The 24,128-nt window shown below is 22.6% G+C and overlaps 1 protein-coding gene and 1 long non-coding RNA gene across 2 annotated transcripts in view; one reads left to right on the top strand and one right to left on the bottom strand.

Moving 5' to 3' along the window:
- Window positions 1-1,196: 1,196 nt before the first annotated feature.
- Window positions 1,197-18,325, bottom strand: LOC122513103 (ATP-binding cassette sub-family D member). Its single transcript, XM_043629355.1, has 8 exons — window positions 17,159-18,325; window positions 13,429-13,667; window positions 10,579-10,959; window positions 8,900-8,991; window positions 7,544-7,730; window positions 7,343-7,440; window positions 4,940-5,614; window positions 1,197-1,737 (listed from the first exon to the last, which is right to left on the bottom strand). Exons 1-8 carry the CDS (start codon window positions 17,743-17,745, stop codon window positions 1,690-1,692), a joined length of 2,307 nt encoding a protein of 768 aa, XP_043485290.1. The 5' UTR covers window positions 17,746-18,325; the 3' UTR covers window positions 1,197-1,689.
- A 145-nt stretch (window positions 18,326-18,470) lies between these two features.
- LOC122513106 overlaps window positions 18,471-24,128 on the top strand; it is a 35,652-nt gene continuing 29,994 nt past the window's right edge. Inside the window, exons 1-2 of the long non-coding RNA XR_006302687.1 lie at window positions 18,471-18,571; window positions 20,632-20,920. This is a non-coding gene — a long non-coding RNA (uncharacterized LOC122513106). The remainder of the gene's footprint in view (window positions 18,572-20,631; window positions 20,921-24,128) is intronic.

Here is a 24,128-nt window from a genome sequence, read left to right as displayed (position 1 = left end):
TCCTATTTCAAAATTATCCGATTTTTTAATCGAAATTCATTTTTTTCTTCAAAACTTCTCAGAAATTTAATATTTTAATTTAAATTTTTAAAAATAATTTTCAGAATTCATTTCAATATTTTTTACACTGTCAGTTATTAAATGAAAATATTTTAGTTCAAAATTGGAAAAATATTCGAAATCATAGGCAAAAATTTTGCTTTGATTAATTAAAAGTTAAGAATTTAAAATTATCTGACTATTCAATCTTAGTTAAAAAATTATCATTTTCATTGTTTAAATACTTTTTTTTGTAACAATAATAATAAATAGATATATTAAAAGCATAATAAATATAAATTCTTATTAATTCAAAACTTTCAGTTTTAATTACAAAACTATAATCTCCTTCATTTAAATACTTCTTGACAACTGCAATTGTATTAAAAAAAATTAAATCAAAATTATCCTAAATATTTAAATTAAATCTAAATTTTCAGTCTGATTGCAAAATTATAATTTCTATAAATTTAAGTATTTTGTAACAATAATTACAACAACTATGTCAAGAGTATATAAATAATTTAATAACAGATAATAATATAAATATATTTATCGTAATTAATAAAAATAATAGAATCAAAGAATTTGATATAAATTTGACCAAATGAAACATAAAATTTTCAAATTACTAAAAGAAATAATAGAAGGAACCTAATTTTACTAGCGAAGCGCAAACAAAATCGTAAATTAAGTAATAAATTATTTATTAAATATATAAATTATTATTAAACTATAAATTAATTACCTTTTAGTTTTTTATTAAAAAGTAAATTATATAATATATGAAAAATAAATAAAATTTATACATATTCATATTTTAATATATATTAAATTTTGTAAAAGTATTTTACAAGTTGAAATTGCGACAAAGCGAAATTTTGAGATAAAAAATACAAAACTTTAAAAAAAACTTATGTGAAATTTAGTAAAGTTATATTAGAATTTAATTAATATTCTGAATATTTGATATAATTGTACTAAATTTCAAATAAGTTTCTGTAAAGTTTAGTATATATTTTATATCGAAATTTCGCTTTGTCGCATATTTTTCCAGATTGTAAAATGTTTTTTCTAAATTTAACATTTATTTTCTCTCCGTGTAATTAAATAAAATAGCGAAATATTCGGAGAAATAAAAATACACATTCTACAAGTTTCAAAGAGAAATTTTTAAATATTTATTACTTTTCAAAATCTACACATAAAAATTTTGCCGACATTATTCATTGAGCAACGAATAAACATAAAATATTTGCCAAAAAAATCTTTGTTTTATATTTTTTAAGTTAACAATAATAATCACTAAATAAAGAAAAAGAAGTTTTGCTAATTATGCACGAAATTAAAAATAAAAAATAATGAAATATTAACTATCTACTTTATAATATTATTATTTTTGTGCTTCCGAACGCAGGAAACATTTTTTTTTTCTATAAAGATTGCATCTCTCTCTTTTAAAAAAATAATATTTTCCTTGTTTTAATCTCAGCCATTCAGTTTTTTCCTCTTCATTTTTTTTTGTACATTTTTAAATTTCTAAAATTTATCGAGAAAGCCCAAAATAAAAAATTTGTTTATGTACATTTCACGCGAAATAAAATAAATATCGCAAGAATTTGCACACGAGGGAAAGAGTAACATGAACCCTCAACTGATTCCAATGTGCGTGTCTTCTTTGAGCATTCCACGAACCTCCTGCAAAGAAAATTTCAAACAATTAATAATAATTAAATATTATTTACTGGCATTCAAATTTATAGTATAAAAATTATATTATTTACTGTTTTATATTTTTAATATAAAATTATTATTTAATAATATTAATTTTTTTATTTAACATAAACAGTCAATAATAATAATATTTACAATAATAATAATAATAATATAATATTAAATATTATTTTCTGATATTAAAATTTATTAACAATGGTTCTTCACAAAGAAAAATTTTGACAGTAAATTGCATTTTTTGGTCCCTTTTAAATAATAATAAAGGTAAAATATGAGTAATTAAACAAAACAAAATACCAATAAATAAAATAAAAAAGAAGTAAATAAATAAAGAAAATAAAATATAAATAAACATAAAAAGAAATCTTGTATATTAATAATCGTTGTATTCCGGTAATCTGTTCGTAGTTTGAAGTTAGTTGTTTGCTTTATTGTTTCCTATCTTTAATCTTTTTAAATATTTTTTTAAAAAATATTTTCAATTATTAAGTTAATGTATTGCAAATCATTGAATTCCTGCAAAGAATTTTATCAACAAATTTGAGAATAATAGAATTCCTTCGAAGAATTTTATTATTTATGAAAATAATTGAATTTTTGCGAAGAATTTTATTAAAATTTTTCAAAATCCTGATTAAATTTTTTTTAAGAATTTCTTTCAAGTTTTTAAAATAATCGTGTTTCTTAATAATTGAAATTAAACATTTTATTATTGAATTTTATTAAAGTTTTTAAAAAATAATTAAATTCTTCTCAGAATTTTATTACAATATTGAAAATAATTTAATTCTTTCGAAGAATAGATATTATTAAAGATTTTGACAGCAATTGAATTTTTACAAAGATTTTTTTTAATTAATTGAATATACTCGATTTTGTTAATAATTGTAATTAATAATTTTTACTATTAAAATTTTATTAAAACTATTGATAGAAAATTAAACTCTTTTAAACAATTTTATTAGAGTTTTTGTAAATAATTAAATTCTTTTGAAGAATTTCGTTTAGTTTTTTTAAACAATGTAGTTTTTTGATTAATTTGAATTAAACATTTTTAAAATAATTGAAATAAACAAAGAATTATTTTCAACTTTTTAAAATAATCGTGTCTGTTAATAATAATAATTAAATATTTGATTATTAAAGTTTATTAAAATTGCACTGAAAATAATTGGATTTCTGAGAAAAATTTTATTATTTATAAAAAATAATTTAATTTTTATGATGAATTTTACTACTTATAAAAATAACACAGTGCAACACATAAAATGTGCACTAAGTTTTGACTTCAGTTTCTGAAAGTACTTATCGAAAAAGCTAGCAAAAACCTATTTCAGTTTTGCTAGATTAGCTCGGATTTAAATCTTATCGACATTTGAATTTTTTTTGAATTTTCACATTTTTCAGTTTTCTGATACGGGCTGATGGGAACACTGGCTATAAAAAGTTTATTAAAAAAATTCGCAATGGTCAAAATTTGAAAAGCAATAATCCCTCTTTAATTAGAGAGAAAGAAAAAAAAATTTGGTCGAAAATTGTTCCAGTTACGAATTTTTTTTTGGCTTGTTTACATTTAAATTGATTCGAAGGATTTATTTAAATTTTAGGAAATAATTGAATTCTTTTGAAATATTTTAGAACGAATTAAGAAAAAAAATTGAATTCTTCTATGAAATTTTATTGAGAATAATTGAATTTTTGCAAAAATTTTACTATTTAAAAAAATAATTGAATTATTTTGAAAGATTTATTAAAATTTTAGAAAATAATTGAATTCTTCTGCCAAATTTTATAACGAATTAAGAAAAAAATAATTAATGAAAATTTTATTAAACAAGTTGTAAATACAGATGTTCATTACATGAACATTTTGCTTCCTCTTTACGATCAGCAAAAAAAATTTGCTTCCTCGTGGAGAAAGCATTAACAATAAGAATATTTAATTTTTAAATAACTTTTAATACAATTTAACATTTATAAAATAAAGTGCATTCGTCTTAATAGAAAGAATAAAATTTTCTTAAACAGTAATATGAATCTAAATACATAAAAAAAATTTTAGTAAAAAAGTGAATTTTTCAAATTTGATTGTAATTAATTCTATATTTTTCAATAGATTATATACTTTATATACATCAATCGATACGTCTTGGTGCAAAGAATAAGATTTTAGAAATAAATGAGTAAGATTTTCTTATACGGCAACATAATTTTGCGAAAAGCACTCATTTTTTGATAAAAACGCGAATTTTTCAGCTTTAATTGTGATTAACTCTGCAAATTCTCATACAATTTATACTTTTTATATACCAATCGATTCGTCTTGATGCAAAGAATAAGATTTTATTATTTATTAACTTCAATAACCACCTTAAAAAAAATTTTTTTTAGAAAAAAGTCAAAAAAATTTTTTTTTTTGAGAATTTTTTAAAGTCTATCAATCCATTTCGAGATATTTTTAGGATAAATATACCTGGTAAATTTTAGCCAAATTCGTTAAAACCTCTTCGAGTTATCGTGTTCACAAAAATCGGGATCCACACACACACACACACACACACACATACACACATACACACACACACATACATACATCCGGACAATTGTTCAGGGTCTTATATAACATAGTCCCATATAGAAGAAAATTTGTTAAAAGGATTTTTAAAAATTTTGTAAATTAAACGACTACAAAGCTTCCTCACGAGGAAGCAAAATAATTGAATTTTTGCAAAGAATTTTACTAAAATTTTTTTAAAATTTTAGGAAATAATTGAATTCTTTCGAAGAAGGGAATTTCACTTACTGAGGCTCTCCCTTCTCCGTTTTTGCAATAATTTTGTGAGGAAATTATTTTATTGAGGATTGAAATTGAAGTAATTTGAGGTTGAGACATTTTTTAGTTCAGCTAAAAATGCAACTTTTTAACTTTTGTTTTTCAATACTTATTTAAAAAATTACTTGCAAATTTCGAGAATACTACTTATCAGCACGAATTCCCCTAATTATCCTGATAAATCCGAACGAGATACCTCAAATTATTTAGGAGTTAGACGACACGCGGGAAAACACTTTTTTGAGGAATATTTTCCCACATGCCCTTAATGAATAAAATAAAGTTAGAATGCAAATAAAATTTCTTGAGTAGAAAAATAAATTTTGAACGCACCTGCAATCTTCGATAATGTCCCTCTTTCCTGTCAACCTCCTCCTGATCACAATTTATCGAAATCTTCTCTATTCCTTCTGAATTAGGATCCAACGGTCCCAAATTCCATTTTCCTTCGCCGTCGAATTCCAATAATAAACGATGATATTTAGCGAGCGACGAGACTCGATGTGTAATTGTTAAAAGTGTAATGCCACGTTGTTTTGCAGTCTCATATAGAGTCCCTTCAGCCTCGAGACTAACGGCACTTGTGCATTCATCCAATAATGCATATTGAGGCGCATGATAAAATAAACGAGTCATTGCCAATCTTTGCTTTTCACCGCCCGATAATGTTGAATCCCAATCGCCATGGGCATCTAAACCATCAGCTTCTCTCTCGACAAGTCCCTTTAAATCGACAAGATCAAGAAGTTTCAATAATTCCTCATCCTTTGATTCATTCTTTTTGCATTCCGCGGGATATGTGATTTGATCCCTTAAACAACCCACAGTCATATACGGCTTTTGAGGTATATAAAATAATGCTGGCCTTCCATTTCTCACTGAACATGTCTCCGATGGACGAATCAATGTTCCCTTATAGACCGGCCACAAACCGGATATCACTCGAAAGAGGGAACTCTTCCCGCATCCGTTTGGTCCAGTGATTATTAAATGGTCGCCCGGTCTTATCTGTATTTTCAAAACAAACATTTTTTATTTTATTCAATAATTCATTTTTAAAAAGTAGCTATCGAAAAATTAAACTTGGCGACTAAAGAAACTCGTTTTAGACACATCACAAAAAATTTACAATTGAATTTCCAAGAAGAAATTTATTACTTTTGAAAATAATTGAATTCTTGTGATGAATATTGTTATTTATGAAAATAATTGAATTTTGCAAAGAATATTATTAAAATTCCTCAAAATAATTGAATTTTCGAGAATAATTTTGTTATTTATTGACAAATAATTGAATTCTTTCGAAGAATTATTTATGTAAAAAATTGAATTCTTGAGAAGAATTTTATTAAAATCTAAAAAAATAATTGACTTCTCTTGAACAATTTTATTAAAATATTTTTAAATAATTGAATTCCTGTTAAAAATTTTAATATTTTTGTAAATAATTGAATTCCTTCAAAGAATTTAGAAAAAAACATATTTTTTCAATAATTGATTTTTTCGAGGAATTGAAATTAAATTTTTAAGAATAATTACATTTCTCAATCAATTCCTGTAAAATTGTATTAAAAATTATTGAAATTCTGCGATGAATTTTATTATTTATGAAAATAATTGAATAGTTGCTAAGAATTTTATTAAAATTTTCAAAAATTATTAAATTCCTGAGAAGAATTTTATTATTCATGAAGATAATTGAATTATTGCAGAAAATTTTATTAAATTATTTAAAAAGAGTTGGATTTCTTTGAAAAATTTTGTTATTTTTGTAAATAATTGGATTCTTTATAAGAATTAATTATAAACATTGTTTTAAATAATTGTTTTTTTAGAAATATAATAAATATTATGAAAATTTTATTTGTGAAAATAATTAAATTTTTCTATTAATTAATTTAAAATAATTGAATTTTTATGAAAAATGTAATTATTAGTGAAAGTAATTGAATTATTGTGAAGAATTGCACTGAGAGACCTTTGGGTCAGCAGCAGACTTTCGATAGGCTGCTACTGACCATTTTGGAGGAACGCTATAGGACTATACTTTTGGGTTGCTGCGGTAAAATCTTGGGCGCGTGATAGTCCAAAACTTGTTTAGCTGCAAACCAAAGGCGGCATTCCCACTACTTCGGTGAGCTGCTCACCAACATTTGGGACTGTCACGCGCCCAAGATTTTACCGCAGCGCACCAAAACCAAAGTGGAGCTGCTGTCACATACGTTGTTCCGATACAGTCCCAAAGGTCTCTCAGTGTGTATAAAAATTTTGTTAAATAATTGATTTTTTCGAAATTTTTTTGGTAATGCTATTTTAAATTAATTAAATTCCTGTGTGAATTTTATTATTTATGAAAATAATTGAATTTTGAATGTATTCTATAAATTTTTTTTTAAATAATTGAATTCTTTTGCGAAATTTTATGAAAATGCTACATATTGAAAATAATTGAATTTCGAATATTTTTTGAAAATAATTGAAACGTTTTAAAAAATTTGATTATAATTTTCGAGAACAGATTTTTTATTTCCAGTATTAGCAAATTTAAAATAGTGGAAATTCGAAAAAAACAGAAATAGTAGCATAACGTAAAAAAGGTAGTAAATAGAAGGTTTTAGTAGATGAGTGCGAAGCCTGTAAGAAGAGAAAAAAGGGAAAGAAAGAAAAAGAAAAAAAGTGAAATAAGGAAAGAAAGAAGAGTAAAAATTTTCCCAAGAGTTTGAAAAGAATAATTACCTGAATGTTGATTTTTGATACAATAACTTCGCAATTGGGTGTAACGATTGGCACATCCATGAGACTGATGCTGCCATCGGAACTTTCACGAACGATACCTAAGGAAATGAGGTGTCTTATTAAATGGAAATCAATGCGAAAAAAAATTTTTTCAACTGTATCATTGAGTGTAAAAAAAGGGAGGGAAAAGAACAGACTTGCCTTTAATGACAGGCGTGCCATCTTGGAATTCTATAACTTTTTCCACTGGCACTGACACGCTCCCATTACTCATTCTAGATTGACCACTTGTTACGACGTTTCTACAATATTTGCACAAAGCCGCATCTCTAAATACGTCCAACATTTCACTAACTCTTGCTACATATCCTGCCAGAGCGACTAATTCCTGAAAAAGAAACAAAAAATTACAAATATACAATAATATTAGAAATCAAAATAACAGAAAAATTTATTTAAATCATTTTGAGTACATTTCAAGTATTAAATAAGTATTGAATACCCAATTAAGGTTAAATTTAAATGTAATCTATTGTTTTAAGAATTAATTAAAATTTCTACGAGGAAAAAAATTATTTAAAAAAAAATTACCAAATATTAGAAAATTTTAAATATTAAAAAAAAAATTATAATCAAAATTTTTTAATGAAACAATGAAAAATTGAATGAAATAATTTTAACAACTTTAAGGAAATAATAAGTTTTAAATTATGCTAAAGTAATGGAAAATTAAAATGTAAATCGTTGGAAATTTTTTCAAAATTATAATCAAATTATTAAACAAAATATAAAATGGTAAAGAATAAAATTCTTAAAAAAATATAATTTAACATGATTAAAAAAATTACCAAGACCTACTGGAAAATGAAAATAAAATATTGAAGAAAAATTATAATCAACAATTATTTTTAATGAAATAATAAAACAATGGAAAATTGAATGAAATATTTTCATAATTTTAAGGAAATAATTAACAAAAAATATGTCGGTGAAGTTCACAATGTTCATAATCAACGATTTAGAAGAAAATAATCGATAATATATTTCTATTTAAATTTTTATATATTTTTGTTTACTAATGTTCTTGAAGTTTTGAACGTTCAAATGAACGACGACATTTTTTTACTTCTTTTAATATTTGTATGTAATTTTTTAATCAACAAGAAAAAATGTTTTTATTAAAGAACTTAATTCTCGAATAAATAATTGTTTATTTTGGACTATTTTTCTTTTGTGTTTAATAATTCTTAATCATTAGTCTTAATTTTAATTCTAATATTTTAGCAGAAAAATAATTTAGTTCATTTAAGCTTTCAAAATTTTAGGAAAATGTATAAAAAATATTTTGCAAAATTTTTTAACCAATAATTAAAAAAAATTTTGTAAACAAAACACTATTTTTTTCGGCAAGAAGAATATTTTTCTTTCAATCGTGGATTATAAACATTGTGAACTTCACTGAGGTCTAAAGATTACAATAAAAATAATTAAGAATAAAAAAAAAACCATTTACAATTTTGAAAAAAATATAAAATTACTCCAAAATATTCATGGTACCTTATAAGAAGACATGAGTCTCTCAGCAGCATCCGCGCCGGATGATAGGAGATTTTTCGATGTAGTCAAATACCCTGTTCTTTCACTCACCCCTGTAAAACAAATTTTTCTAATTAAACACTAATTAATATTTCGAAAAAAAATTAATATTTAAGCACCAATTAATTATTCAAGTTATTCAATTAAGAAATTAATCCATAAAAATACATCTTACAATTTTTTTTAAACAAGCCAAACATTATGATTTTGAAATTAAATTTAAAAAAATTGAATGTAAACTTTATATTTATAATTATCAAATTCTATTTATATAATATATTAACAATTAAATTATTTACAAAAATCAATTCTTTAAGAAATCCTTTTGTCAAATTCAACAATTTAAAATTCAGTTTTAAACAATTCACTTTCCTAAATTCAATTTTATTTATTTATTCAAAAAAAATTTATTCAATTTATTCAAAAATTCTTTTGAAAAGTTTAGTTAAAATTGCATTAAAAATAATTTAATTCTTGTAAAAAATTTGACTTCGTTTTTTTGACTTCGGTTACAAAAAATTAATTGCATTTTTTCGAAAAATTGAATTAAAATTGTATAGAAAATAATTTGAATTTTTGCAAAAAAAAATTATCTATGAAAATAATTGAATTCTTGAGAAGCCGTTTATTAAAATTAGGTATTAAAATTAAATTTTGAATCTGTTTAAATGTTTAAAATAACTAACTTAATATTTTTATTTTGTTAACATGAAAAGTAATTGAATTTTCAAAAAGCTGAATGCAAAGAATTTAATTATTAAAAACAATGCAGATGGTAAATTAATTTAATTTTTAAATTTCTGAATATAAATTCAATAAATTTGGTGTTAATTTAAATTTTTTTAAATTTAATATTTGATGTTAATTTCTAATTTTAAAAGATTAATATTTAATAATTAGCAATTAATTTTCTAGCTGTTAGATATTTGTTAATTACAAGAGTGATCATTAAGTTTCAATTCCCGGTAAAATATTCATTTCAGTATATTTTAAATTTATTTTAATTTTTATTTTAAAATATGCGAGTAATGAAATAATTTTATTATCAAAACGTAAAGAAGAGATTATTTTCCAAATATTTTGCTATTTTTACGCAGTCTTAAATGATTAAAATTTTAAACTATAAAATCGTGAGAAAAACAAAACAAATAACTAAGAAGGTATGAAACTTCTAAATCATTAAAATTTGAGGTTTTTCTAGAAATTAATGATCACTCTCCATATATTAATATAATTACTAAATTAATATTTTTTAACTATTTGAGTGTTTAAATCTAAAATTTATAAAGTTTTATAGTAAATTACTTTTCAGCAAAATTTTGAAATTTGTAATTAAATATATATTTTAATACAAAACATTAAACTGAGTATTTAGAATCTAAAATTAATAAAATTCTCTAGATTATTTTTCAGCCAAATTTTTAAATAATAAACAAAATAAATATATTTTTAAATATACAAAATATTGAAAAATAAACTATTTGAGTATTAAAATCTGACATTTATAAAATTAATTAATTAAATATTTAATATAAAATTTTGTATATTTAAATGTACAATTATTTTTCAGGAAAATTTTGAAATAATAAAACATTATTTCTGCCAGTGCCGTTCAATCGCTATCTTTCTCTCTCTCTCACCATCGCCGTTATTTTCTTGCATAAGACTTGAAGATTTGGTCCGCGAGGTGTACAGGATGGGAAGGGCAATAACGAGAAGTCCAGTTCCCGACCACACGTATTTCATGAGAAGTTGCTCGAGCATCACGTACCATAATTTAAGGGCAAGAATTCTTCTTAAATGAACGGTGAGCGATTTGTATGCTTTATTAAGATAACGATGCTCCGCCTGATGTCCACCATAAAATGCAATTTCTTCGGCGTGTGCACTAATTCGTGCATGTGCCTCCCTCAAATGTCCACGACGCGATGCCTCCTCGGCGACAAGTTGACCAAATCTTGGCGATGCCAAACGTAACACCTGGCCCGTTACACTAATCACAATTAGTGACAGCAATGGACCTTTTTTTATTTCAACAGGTAAAAAAAAAATTAATCAACAATTAGTCTCATTTTCTTCATTATTAAACAAGGTTTATTTATTAGAAATTTAATAATAATTAGCAAATAATTATTATTATTATCTTGAAAATTACAAAATTTTTTATTTTCAAATATAAATTTTTGAATAATTTCTTAATCAAAATTTAAAAAACTCACTTATTAAGTACATAATTAATCATTATTGTTTATTTTTTCAAAATTTTTTAAATAATTCTTCGCAAGAATTCCATTATTTTCATAAATACATAATAACAATCTTCGGAAGAATTCCATTATTTTTATAAATAGTAAAATTGTTTGCAAAATTTCAATAAAATTTCACGAAAGAATTCGATTATTCTCTAAAATTTTAATAAATCCTTCGCAACAATTAAATTATTCTTTTAAATATTATAAAATCTTTGCAAAAAATTCAATTATTTTCAATAAAATTTAACGAAATAATTCAATTTTTTTCTTAATTCGTTATCAATTTTTTCAAAAGAATTCAATTACTTTCTAAAATTTTAATAAATCCTTCAAAAGAATTCAATTATTTTTATACTTTTTCGAGAAATTTTATTAAAACTGTATTGAAAATAATTGAATTCATACGAACCACTTTATACTTTATGAAAAAATATATTATAATACTAAATAAATAAAAAAAACAATAAAATTTGTAAAAATAAAAATTTAATTATTATTTCGAAGAAAATTTTAATTCTTTCGAGGAATTTAATTAAAAATATACTGAAAATAATTGAATTCTTCTAAAGAGTTTTATTGAAATTTTTAAAAATAATTCACACCTTTCGAGAAATTTTATTAAATTTTTTCAAAATAATTGACTTTTATCAAGAAATTTTATAGAAATTGTTTTAAAAATAATTTAATTCTTGCCAAAAAGTTTACTTATTCAAATTTTCGAAAATAATTTAATTTGTTTTGAAGAAAATTAAAATTCTTCCTAGGAATTTAGTTAAAATGGTTTTAAAAATAATTGAACTTTGACAAAGGAATGTTTCAAAATTTTTGAAAATAATTAAATTTTTTCGAGGAGTTTCATTTAAATTATTGTATTGAAAATAATTAAATTCCTGCGAAGATAATTCAATTATTAATGAAAAATAATTGAATTGTTTTAAAGAATTTTATTAATCCTTTTGGAAATAATAATAAATAATAATAATTTGTTAGTTAAGTGAATTTTTAAAAATTGTGAATCTGAAATGATTCATTAATTAAAGTTGATCTTTGAAAATTAAAAAAAAATTAATTTACATATATTGATAAATATTAAATACTGCGTTTCGCTTGCGCAATATTTGCTAATTATTAATAATTAGTCAGAATTTTTAGTAAATTTGGTTAAAAAATTTACTTAATAATATAATACTTGAATAATTTTACTCATTAAGGGCATTTGAACCTTGATGACGTCACACATGCTTTGCACAATCTGTAACGTCATCAAGGTTCAAATGCCCTTAATATTATTAATAGTTTAATATTAATAGAGAAAATATATATTTTTCGTTAGGTTATTTTTTGTTAATATTAAAATTATGTTAATTAATATTATTATTCTTATGACTAGGTATCATTATTCATTTAAACTGAATGAATTACTATTTCAAATAATAAAATTGAATGGAATAGAATTTATTCATTAATACTACAGTTAACATTGTTTCGTACCCTTTAAAAGAATTGGATTCTATAAAAAAAAATTGAAAATTAACTCTAAAAATAGAGAGATATATTTTTAGAAATAATTTCGAGTTGAAATAAATTATTCGAAACTTGAAATATGCAAACAAAAATTGAGATAAAGAATTTTAGCATTTTAATCGTAACCTTGAATCACAATCATAATTGATTAGCATTTATGTCATCGACCAAGAGAATAAAAATAAGAAAAAGGAACACAGTATCAATGATCTTTGGAGCCTTTCAAACGGCATATTGTCAATTTATCGACAATCATTTTAATTGAGTAATACCGTTATTGAGTTCATTGTAAAATTTTATCCATATACTAATATCAATATTTCGAAAAACAAAATTGATTTGGACTTAAATGAATATTTTTCAAAAATCTGCGCTTTGATAATTAATAAAATGGTGGTTTTATAAAACTTTAATAATACAAAAAAGAAATAATAACATTAATAATAATAATACTAATAAAAATACTAATATTAATAATGATATTATTATTAATAGTCCGCACATTTTGGTTAAAGTCGAACTTCCGATTTTTACACTATTTAACATATTTAATATTTCATTTATTATTTTTTATTATTTTTTCACTACTATTACTTTGATTATAATAAACAAACAGTAAAATCAATTTCAATAGATTGTAATGAATAAACTCGAAATTGATTACAATTGATGAATGAAATAAAAATGAATAGAAATAATGAATTTTTTCTTTACCTGGCACAGTTCTCGCTCCCATTCGTGCCGAAAATGAAATAAGAGCAATTCCCACGAGAGCACAGTCCAATAGGGGTTTAGTTAAACTAGAATAAAGATGTGCGACGGAGCCTGCTAATTCTGAGAGATCATCCGTTAGTCTTTGTTCAGCTCCTCCTAAACGAGTATCAAGAGCAGATACTCGATAGTAGGTTTGCTGACTGAGGTACATCTTGTAAGCATACTCTACTAGTCGTTCCCTTCAAATATAAAAAAACCACAAAATCAAATTATTTTTTCTTCCTACAAAATTCACAAATAATAATACAAATTATTTACAATTAATGTATTATGACAAAAGATCAATCGATTTCTTTTCAGTGAGCTCCCTGAAATTTATTGATGTCGACGTTGAGCATCGAAACATATTTTTTCCACGAAACCGAAAATAGTCAGTAAATTTTTCCAAAGTTTTAGAATTAAAAAAGAACTCTTAAGAAGCTTTTTACTTCCCAAGTGAAGGAAAAAAGTGCAATTTGTTAAAATTTTGTCACTAAAAATAAGAAAAAATAGTTTCGATGCTGAGCGTCGACGCCAACTTCAGGGAACTTTTCAGTGAATTCAAATGAATTAATAATAAAATAAAAATAGAGTTTTTTCTTAAAAGAAATAGGGTTATAAAAAAGGGTTTTTAGCGCGAATATAATTTGAGAAATTTTATTAAAAAATTACTGAAAAAAGAGATTTTTAAAAAAACCTTAATTAGATTTTTTTGAAAAGAGTTATATTGGAACAATTGCAGTTGTAATTTTTAGAAATAGGTAATTAAATTTCAAAAGGTTTGGCATTGAAATTATCTGAAATTTCAGTTAAAGTAAATAAAAATAAGTTTTAAATAGTTATTTAAACAAAATTATTGCAGTTTTGAATAATTTAATGTAGAAAATTCTTAAAAAAAATCAAATGGGTTTTTGAAAAATTATAATTAAAAATTCTTCCCGAAAATAATTTAAAAAATTGAAACTTTTGTCTAATTATTTTATTGAAATGCATATTATATTTGAAAGAAATTTAATTTTATTACTTTTAAAAATTGTTTTGAAATATCATCGTATTTTTGATTTATTTATATTGCAAAAAATTATATACCTACTTTAAAAAATAGTAGATTTTCATTAAAGTTCAAAAATAAGAAAGTTTTTGTCACTATCAATGGGCCTTAAAATAATAAAATAATTATACCAAGGTACATTAATTTAAAAAAATAAAATCAAAATAAATAAAATAAACTGAAATTAAATTAACAATTTTGTTTATCTAATTAAAATCGTAAAGAATATATCCTTAAATTTAACATTAGATTCAATTAGTCAAGTGTAAAAAATTATAAATATTGTTCTTTAATCAAGTTACCATGAAGGTTTCAAAATAATAATGACAGTGTGAAACAAGTTTGTAAATTAAATTCTGAATTTGGAAATTTAATTAAAAAATATTTCTTAATAATTTTTAAAATACTGAAAATTTATTTCTTAATAATTCTAAAAAACAAAAAATTTATTTCTTAATAATTTTTAAAATACTAAGAATTAATTTTCTTAAAATAAAAAGTTCATTTATTTTCCAAAAACCAAAAAATTATTTGTCATCCATTATTCACTATTTTTCTAAAGACAAAAACATTATTTTCTAAATATTTTCAAATAAAAAAAGTGTTAAAAATTTTAATTATCGTTGAATATATATTAAATAAATAAATTCAATAGTAAAAAAAATATTAAAAACTTGTAAATTTTTGACAATATTTTAATTTCCAAAAGAAATATTATTTCTTTTTGTCTCCTGGGAATTTAAATAAAAAATTCATCAACTTTATTTTAAAGATAAAAAAAAATTCGGTAAAAAATAAATTAATAGTCATTTTAAGGACATTGACTGAATAAAATTATATTTCAAAGGTCAATAATTTATCCTTATTTTATTCTTTCTTTTTGTTTCTTTTTTTTCTTGTAAATGAATAGCAATTTTCAGATTACGTAATGCGTCTGATATCATAGAAAGAAATGATTCACATTTATTCATTATTATTCCATCTAATTGTCGATTAAATGAACTGGTGATTAATTTACCCTATATACATTGAATCCAAAGAGTAAAATGAATTTTTAACATCTTTTTTTATTCAAAACAGAGTAAATTGAGTTTTTTTCTGTTCAAATGAACGAAATATTCGTTTCTATTTAAATATTTTTAATTATTTAGATCATTTTGATTTCGAAACGTTGGAGTAAATCAATTTTTAAAAAATTAATTGTCCGAATGTATGGAAATAAAAAAATATCGTTCAATTCAGAGTTGTAAAAATTAGGAATATTTGGATAAATATAAAAATTATACCTATAAATAACAGGCTTCGCACTCAATAATTAATTTTAAAAAAGTAGCTTTGAGACTGAAAAAAGTGGCTATCGAAAAATTAAATTTGACGACTAAAAAACTCGTTTTAGTCGATTCAAAAAAATCACAAAAATTTCATTCTGTATTTTCCTGACATTTTCCTGATTTCGATAAAAAAAAATTCACTGTTTTTCTTATCCTGATAATAACTTCAATTCTAAATTTTTATAAAATTCAATTATTTTCCAAATTTTTAGTTAGAATTCTTGAAAAATTCGATTATTTTTAAAAATTATTTTTGAATGTAAAAAAAAATTTATTTATTTCAATTAAATTTGACAAAATTTCCAATTAATTCGAAATTTAAATAAACATTTTTAATTTTTAAGAGAATTTCCCTATATTCAAAAAAATTTAATTAAAATGAGATTCATTTTTTTATAATTTTTAAATTAAATTATTTTTACTGGAATAATTTTTGTTTAATAAATATATAAATACTTATTTATTTTCACACTGGAATTCACTTATTTAAATACAAAAATAAATAATTAATAGAATAATTGATTATTTCTTAAAATTGAATAAGAATTTTATCAACATTTTTAAAAATTATTAAATTCCCAAATATTTCTTTACAAATTTTGAAAATATTTAATTGTTTTGAAGAATTTCTTTGAATTTTCTTTAAATAATTGATTTTGTTAATAATTGTAAATAAAAAATTGTATTAAAATTTTTTTGACTAATTTTTTTAAATCTTTTGAAAATAATGTATTTTTTCTAATAGTTTAAAAAAAGAAATTTTATACGTAGGTACTTATATTTTAGGAAGAATTTCTCTCAATTTCTTAAAATAATAGTGTTTGTTAGTCATTGTAATTACAAATTTTATTAAAATTTTTAAAAATTGATTTTTTCGAGAAAGTTATTAAAATTGTATTGAAAATGATTGAATTCTCGCAATGAATTTTATTAAATTTTCCTGTGAAAATTTTATTAGTTTTAAAAATAATTGAATTCTTGCGAAAGATTTTTGAAATTTTGAATTGTTTCAAAGAATTTTATTAGAATTTTTGAGATTAATTATTCATTTATTTCAACTTAGCAGATTTAAATTTGTGCAAATTTTCAAACAAAAAAAAAAGAATAAAGTAGTTTTTATTTTCACAAATTTAAAAAATGTATCCAAATAGTAGGTAATCGTAAAAAACGTAGTAAATAGTAGGTTTTAGTAGATGCCTGAAATAAATAATTTAAATTGCAACTTCAAAGGAAAAAAATAATTCTACACTGATTGGAAAATTGTTTAATTGATTGATTAATTAACAGAGAATCGAAATAGAAATCTCACCTAAAACTAAGTGCTAGACGTCCCTCTAAATATCTAATTGCTGAATTAATAAAAGTGGCCGGAAATGCAATTGCAAACCATCGTGCCATCATAAAAAAGAAACCTCTGACATCCTTTAGGACAATTCTCTTGACAATTTGCCCCTCGAGTGTGGCTACATAAACAGAGAGAAAAGTCCTTGTGAGTAGAGCCAAGGTGGCACAGGTCAGCAAACCTGCTTCTCTCGTTCGCCATCCTGGAATCATTATTCTCAATAGTGCAATCAGCTGTTTAAAAAATACTCTATCAAGTCCCACTATTGATTTTTTCCCATTTTTCGTTTTATTTTCATTGTCAATATCATGACAATGTCGAATATGTTGTATGTCATTGTTTTCCTTTTCATTGTTCTTCGTTAATTGTTTTTTATTATTATCACCCGACACCTTTGCTTGACTCCATTTTGCACCAGCTGCAATATAGGGATAACCAATTTTCAATAGATAAAGTGCTGTCAATGTGCCGACAACACCTTTTGTTAAATATTCCTGACGTATTCCACATTTCGTTGATGTTTTGTCGATTAATTTTGAAAAAACAGAGGACATTTTATGTATTTGTCGTGATGAATTGTCCTTTTAGACGTTTCATCGATAAATGACAATACAAAATTTTTGATGATACATTAATGACAATTAAAACACAAAACACATGCAATTAATAAATCAACTAGAGACGCATTTCCTGGTATATGAATGGTTGCGCACTTAACCTCAAAATTCTTTCTTTACTTTTTATTATTAATTATTAAGAATCACGAATCAATAAATGTAGCATTTTTTTCTTGTGGTAAATTTGTTTGCACTTGAAGCACTTGTTTCTTTTTCTTTAAATTATTGGAATATTATTCGTTGTGCAGAAATCGCCGCTTTGCGAACGAACGAGCGAGCGAGCGTTTCACAGCGAACTGAGTAATCGAGAGTGGAGGAATCACTGTTGCCTCTTCCTCCACGAGTAGCCATTCTCCCCCACGTAATGCTCTGATATTCTACTTGATAGGAGTTCAACTCGTAACGAACACAAGTTTTGTTCTTTTTTCTATAATCTCTATAATTATAATATAATCAAAAATGTCAGAACTGATAAAATAATTGACCTTTATATTAAGAATTACCAACTTTATCTATTTGACATTTTTTGCCTTTTGTCTACCAAACCAACAATTTTATTTTTCTTTTCTTTTTATTTACTACTAGAACCTTTGTTGTAGAATATACACACAATTGACTTTACTGTCTTTCCGTCTTTCTTAACGGCTTTGTGTTTTTATCTCCATCTTTATTCTTGGAAATCAGCTGATCAGTTGACCATGACGTGACCGAGAACTCAAAAGGTTGCTACGCGCAGGAAAAATATGAAAAAACGAAAAAACTGGTATAATGCCTGTTATTTATATTAGTATTTATACAATGTCTGTTATTTTACTTTATATTTAGAAAAAAATACTTTTTATTTAAATCGTTTAAATCTTAATCACTGAATTAATGTGTTTATGAACTGAATTTAAACGATTTAAACTATTTAACCTAACCTCACTTTTTTTTGTTTATTTTCTTATGTCACATGCGCGTTTAAAAAAGCAAAAGAATCAAGAGTTTATCAAGTGAATTGGTACCTAATGTTTAAAAGTTAGGTTTAATATTCTATTTTTTAAAGAAAATTTTTGAAATATTTTTTATTTCGTTTTTACTTTTTATCAATGAAAATTTGTGCTTTTTGTTAATTAGTGCAAAATTTATTTTCCACGCTGCATTCACATTTATTCATGTAGTTTTTTTACTAACATCGATTTCCATTTCTAGTATTTAAATTCATTGATAAGGAAATCGTACCTGAATATTCAAATGAATAAATATTCATTGTCATTTGTCATTGGAATTATTACTTTGCGTTGTAAAAACAAGTCAACTGGATTATTTACATAATTGCAATTTTTTTCATTCTGCAATGTTAATAACCAGTCCATTAGTTTTTAATTTAATTAATATTAAAATTTTATTTATAAAAACAATTTTTATATTCTTATTCCATTTTTTACTTATTATTATAATTAGGTACAACTTTTTTTTATTTTCAAATATAAACTTCAATTTTTGAACAATTTCAGTATTCACTTATATTATGGAGTACATAATAAATTTATTATTGTTTATATTTTCAAAAATTTTAATATAATTCTTCACAAGAATTCAATTATTTTCATAAATAATGACATTCTTCGGAAAAATTCAATTATTTATTATAAACAATAAAATTTTTTGCATAAATTCAATTATTTCCTAAAATTTTAATAAGCCCTTCGAAACAATTCAACTATTTTTCTAAATAGTAAAATCTTTGCAAAAATTCACTTATTTTTAATCAAATTTCATTAAAATTCAATTTTTTCATAATTCGCTATAACATTTTTCAAAAGAATTCAATTTTTTTATAGATAGTAAAATTCTTTGAAAAATCCAATTATTTTTAATAAAAATGTCATGAAAGAATTCAATTTTTCTTTAATTTTTAATAATATTTTTCGAAAAATTCAATTGTTTTTTAAAATTTTAATAAATCCTTCAAAACAATTAATAAATTCTTCTCAGAAATTCAATTATTTTCAATACAATTTTTATAAATTTAATTAATCAAATATTTAATTATAATTATTAATAGACACAATTATTTTAAAAAGTTGAAAAAATTCTTTGTTTAATTCAATTAAAATTTACAAAATTTTCAATTGAAATTAATCAAAAAACTACATTGTTTAAAAAAAACTAAACGGAATTCTTCAAAAGAATTTCATTATTTACAGAAACTCTAATAAAATTGTTTAAAAGAGTTTAATTTTCTATCAAATAGTTTTTATAAAATTTTAATAGTAAAATTATTAATTACAATTATAAACAAAATCGAATATATTCAATGAATTGAAAAAATTCAATTTTATTTCAAAACCTTTAATAGTATCTATTCTTCGAAAGAATTTAATTATTTTTTATATTTTAAAAAAATTTGTTGAACGAATTAAATTATTTTTTAGAACATTGTAGTAAAATTTTAATAAAATTCAATAATTAAATGTTTAATTTCAATTATTAAAAAACACGATTATACATATTTTAAAAACTTGAAAGAAATTGTTCATAAAATTTAATTCAATGATTTTCAATATATTAATTTGAAATTTGAAAATATTCAAACTGCGAACGGATTATTAATATAGATTTTTTATTTAACAATGAAGATTAACTTTTGTATTACCTTTTTATCTATTTTCGTGGATCTATTTTTTTAATAACTTGGTTTAATTCATTTGAAAATTAGTTGATTTTTAAATTAATTAATTAATTATTAGATGTTATATATTATTTAAATAAAATTAATTTCATTAATAAAATAAAAAATGTACGAAAAATATTAAATGTTAATAATATTTTTTTTTGCAGATTAGAAAAAGAACGTGCGTGGACAATAAAAAGGAAAAAGTTGAAATATAATGGAGTTCTGTTGTCATATTGAAGAAGAGAAACTATTATGCAATATTTCAAGAGCACGTGGAAGAAATTGCACTCTAGGGTTTCGATTAATATGTGTGTTAAGTTGCAACGTCATAAGTAGTCGAGTCAGAGATCAAGCGGGATGATAGGGAAAGTGGTCTTCTTTTGGCTTATTTCAATGATGCAGTTTCACGTTTTGCATTGGAACAGAGAAAGTAAAAGGCATTCATCCATGCAAGTAAGTTTTTCTTCCTTACAGGAAATTTACACTTTCATTCTTTATTTTTAACTATAGAAAATTTGACTACACAATTATTAATCAAGTCAATCAAAATTTTACCAACAATCATTACGAAAAAATGTCTTGATTGAAATTCACATTTATAATCAACGATTTAGAAAGAAAACTATATTTCTTGTCAAATTTTTACAAATATAAAACATTGAGTTGAACGATCACTCAATGTTTTATATTTCAACTAAGTCGACAGGGTGATAAATTCAAATATTAATTTTTCAGTTTCTTTATTCACAATTTCTCTACCATTTCTAAACAGAAAATCCTTTTTTTTGACAGAAATTAAAACGAAAAAATTCTAAAACAAAATCTTTAAACAAAATATTAATTATTTTCGTTGTAAAAAATAAACATTTCTTTGGTCGTTTAGTATAAACGACGTTGTAAAATTCAATGGCGTGAAAAATGAAAAAAATTTTCAATGAGACCTCTTTGTTTTTTAAGAATCGTCACAAAAATTTAGACTAAATTTGAATTCGTGCTTAAAAAATATACTTTTTTTATTTTGTTTTTATTTTCTTCATAAAAATTACAGAGTTTTATATAATTATAAAGAAAATAATTTATTAAAAAAAAAAGTTGAGACAATTTTGAGTTTAAAATATTTTACTGAATATAAAATATCGTGGCTTTTAAAATAATTGGAAAATTTCAATTTTTAAAATGTTCAGAAAATAAACGTTGAATCATTGATAAGGAATTGTCGTAACTATGATTCATTGGATTTATTGTTAGCAAAGAACAATAAATTTGATAGCAATAGTTATTTAAAAGTAATGACAAAATAATTATGCAATACATTTTTTTACACAAAAATAATATAAAAATTTGCTTAGAAAAATATTTTATCTTTCAAATAATTGAATACAAACGTTTTGTGAACTTCGTCAAAGTACATTTTCTACAATTAGTTCAAATTTTTACTAATTCAGATATAAGTTATGTGATACTAATTTTCCAAGAAAAATTTATAATTCATCATACTATTTTTCTTTTTCTTTTTTTAAATGACATTACGAAAATATTTGAAATTTTTCGTTAAATATTTTATCTAAATTTTTGAAAATAATTGAATTCTAGAGAAGAATTTTATTACAATTTTTGAAAAAAACTTAATTTTTCCGAGAAATTTTATAAAAATTTATATTCCATGCAAAGTTCACAAGTTTGCGTCGAAGTTTGCAGCAAACTTGCCTACAAATAAAAATGTCACCCTCTTGGCAAGTTTGCAATGAAAACTTGAGGAAAATTTGCAGCAAACTTTCTAAAATACCTAAAAAATTAAAAAAAAAATTTTTTTTCAAATTGCATATATTTTGATGAACGATGCCTTCCCTGTAGAGAAGATGACTAAAATATAGTGCGCAGCTCTAGATGTCTTAGTAAACTACTGCGCATACATTTAAGTTTTTGCTATTTGGCGCAAGTTTGCTGCAAACTTGCAGTGCAAACTTGCCAAGTGGGTGACATTTTTATATTTATGCAAGTTTGCTGCAAACTTTCAATGCAAACTTGCGAAATTTGCATGGAAAACTTGCAGCAAACTTGCAGAAAATGTCTGTGCTTTGTGGGTTTTGTCTAAAAAAAAGGCGATTTCTAATTAAATCTGTTTTCCGAAAAAGTTTTTCTTAAAAGTTATAATTTCTAATGTTTATTTTCCTAAAACTTGTAAAATTCCATAATTTTGATAAAAATTAGAACATTGTTAAAAAATTGAGATTAAGAAATAGAATAACTATTTTACATATTTTCTGTTTCTCAATCACAATTCTGTTTACAAAATTATAAGTTTCTTTTTGAAAATGAAGAAAAATTTTTATAAAATTACTATTTCTTATTACAATTTGTTAACAATATTCTGTTCTTTTTTGAAAAAAAATAATTTGCATCATTTTTACACCAAAATTTCCAAAGTTAATACCTATATTTATAAAAAAATTTTGTAGAAAATTTTAAATATCTTTAGGAAAAAAATCCCTATAATTTCTATTTCTTAATTACGATTTTTAACTAGATTATTTTAAAATTTTGTTAAAAAATTTGCAGAATTTCTATTTTTTATTATAATTTTTTAACGAAATCTCAAGTATTTTTTTTAAAGAATTAACAAATTTCCGTAAATTTTATTTTTTAATCATATGTACCTATTGATCGTGATTACAAAAATTGAATATTATTAGAAGAAAGAAAATTTTGAAAATTACCTTTATTAGATAAATAAATTTTTAGAAAATTACCTTTATTTGAAGACAGAAAATTTCCTTTATTAGAAAAAAAGTTCTTTAAAAATTCACCTTTATTAGCAAAAAAATTTTTTAGAAAATACGATTTAGAAAAACTGTACCCCAACCAGTATTAGAATCATATAAGAATGAAAATTAAAAGATTTGAAGAAATTATAATTTAAATCTTTTGAGTAGAAGCATGTTTTTCACTTGGTAATTATATTTATTTTAATAACAGAAGCCATTAAAAAAATCGCAAAAGGATCCAAGACAAGGAAAGTAGTAATATTTATTTTTTTCACGGATTTTCTTAAAACCTCGGTATTTAAACTAAATTATAATTTCCACACCTTGGAAGTAATTTTTTTCGTTTGTTAATTATTTATTTTAATGTTACAAGTCATTAAAAAAATTTGCAAGAGGATCGAAGGCGGGGAAAGCAGTGATTTTGATTTTTTTCAATAATGATTTATTTTATATTCTAGGATTTATGAAAAATCCGTGATAAAAAATAAAGGTCACTGTTTTCCCCGCCTTGGATCCCCTTGCAATTTTTTTAAGTGGCTTCTGAGACGTGGAAATAATAATTTAGTTCAAATACCGAGATTTTTTAAAAAATTATAACTATTATAAACATGGAATAATATAAATTAAATTTATTAAACTTTTTCTGTGGAAGGCAGGTAGACAGATTGCTACCGCGTGATATTTCTTTAAATCATTCACGCGCGCATCGCGCGCGTACGATTTTGCTGGTATAGATAATAATAAATTAAATACTAACATTTGCTATTATTATACCAACAATAATAGATAATAATAAATTAAATACTAACATTTGCTAGTATTATACCAACAATAATTTCAAATATTTATACAATAACATTAAAAAAAATTATTTAATCTCCAAATTTTTTGAAGGT

This window comes from Leptopilina heterotoma, unplaced genomic scaffold, assembly GCF_015476425.1.
Source record: "Leptopilina heterotoma isolate Lh14 unplaced genomic scaffold, ASM1547642v1 Lhet_134, whole genome shotgun sequence".
Taxonomy (NCBI): domain Eukaryota; kingdom Metazoa; phylum Arthropoda; class Insecta; order Hymenoptera; family Figitidae; genus Leptopilina; species Leptopilina heterotoma.
Note: the sequence above shows the minus strand (reverse complement) of the source record. Positions and strands in the feature narration are given on the sequence as shown.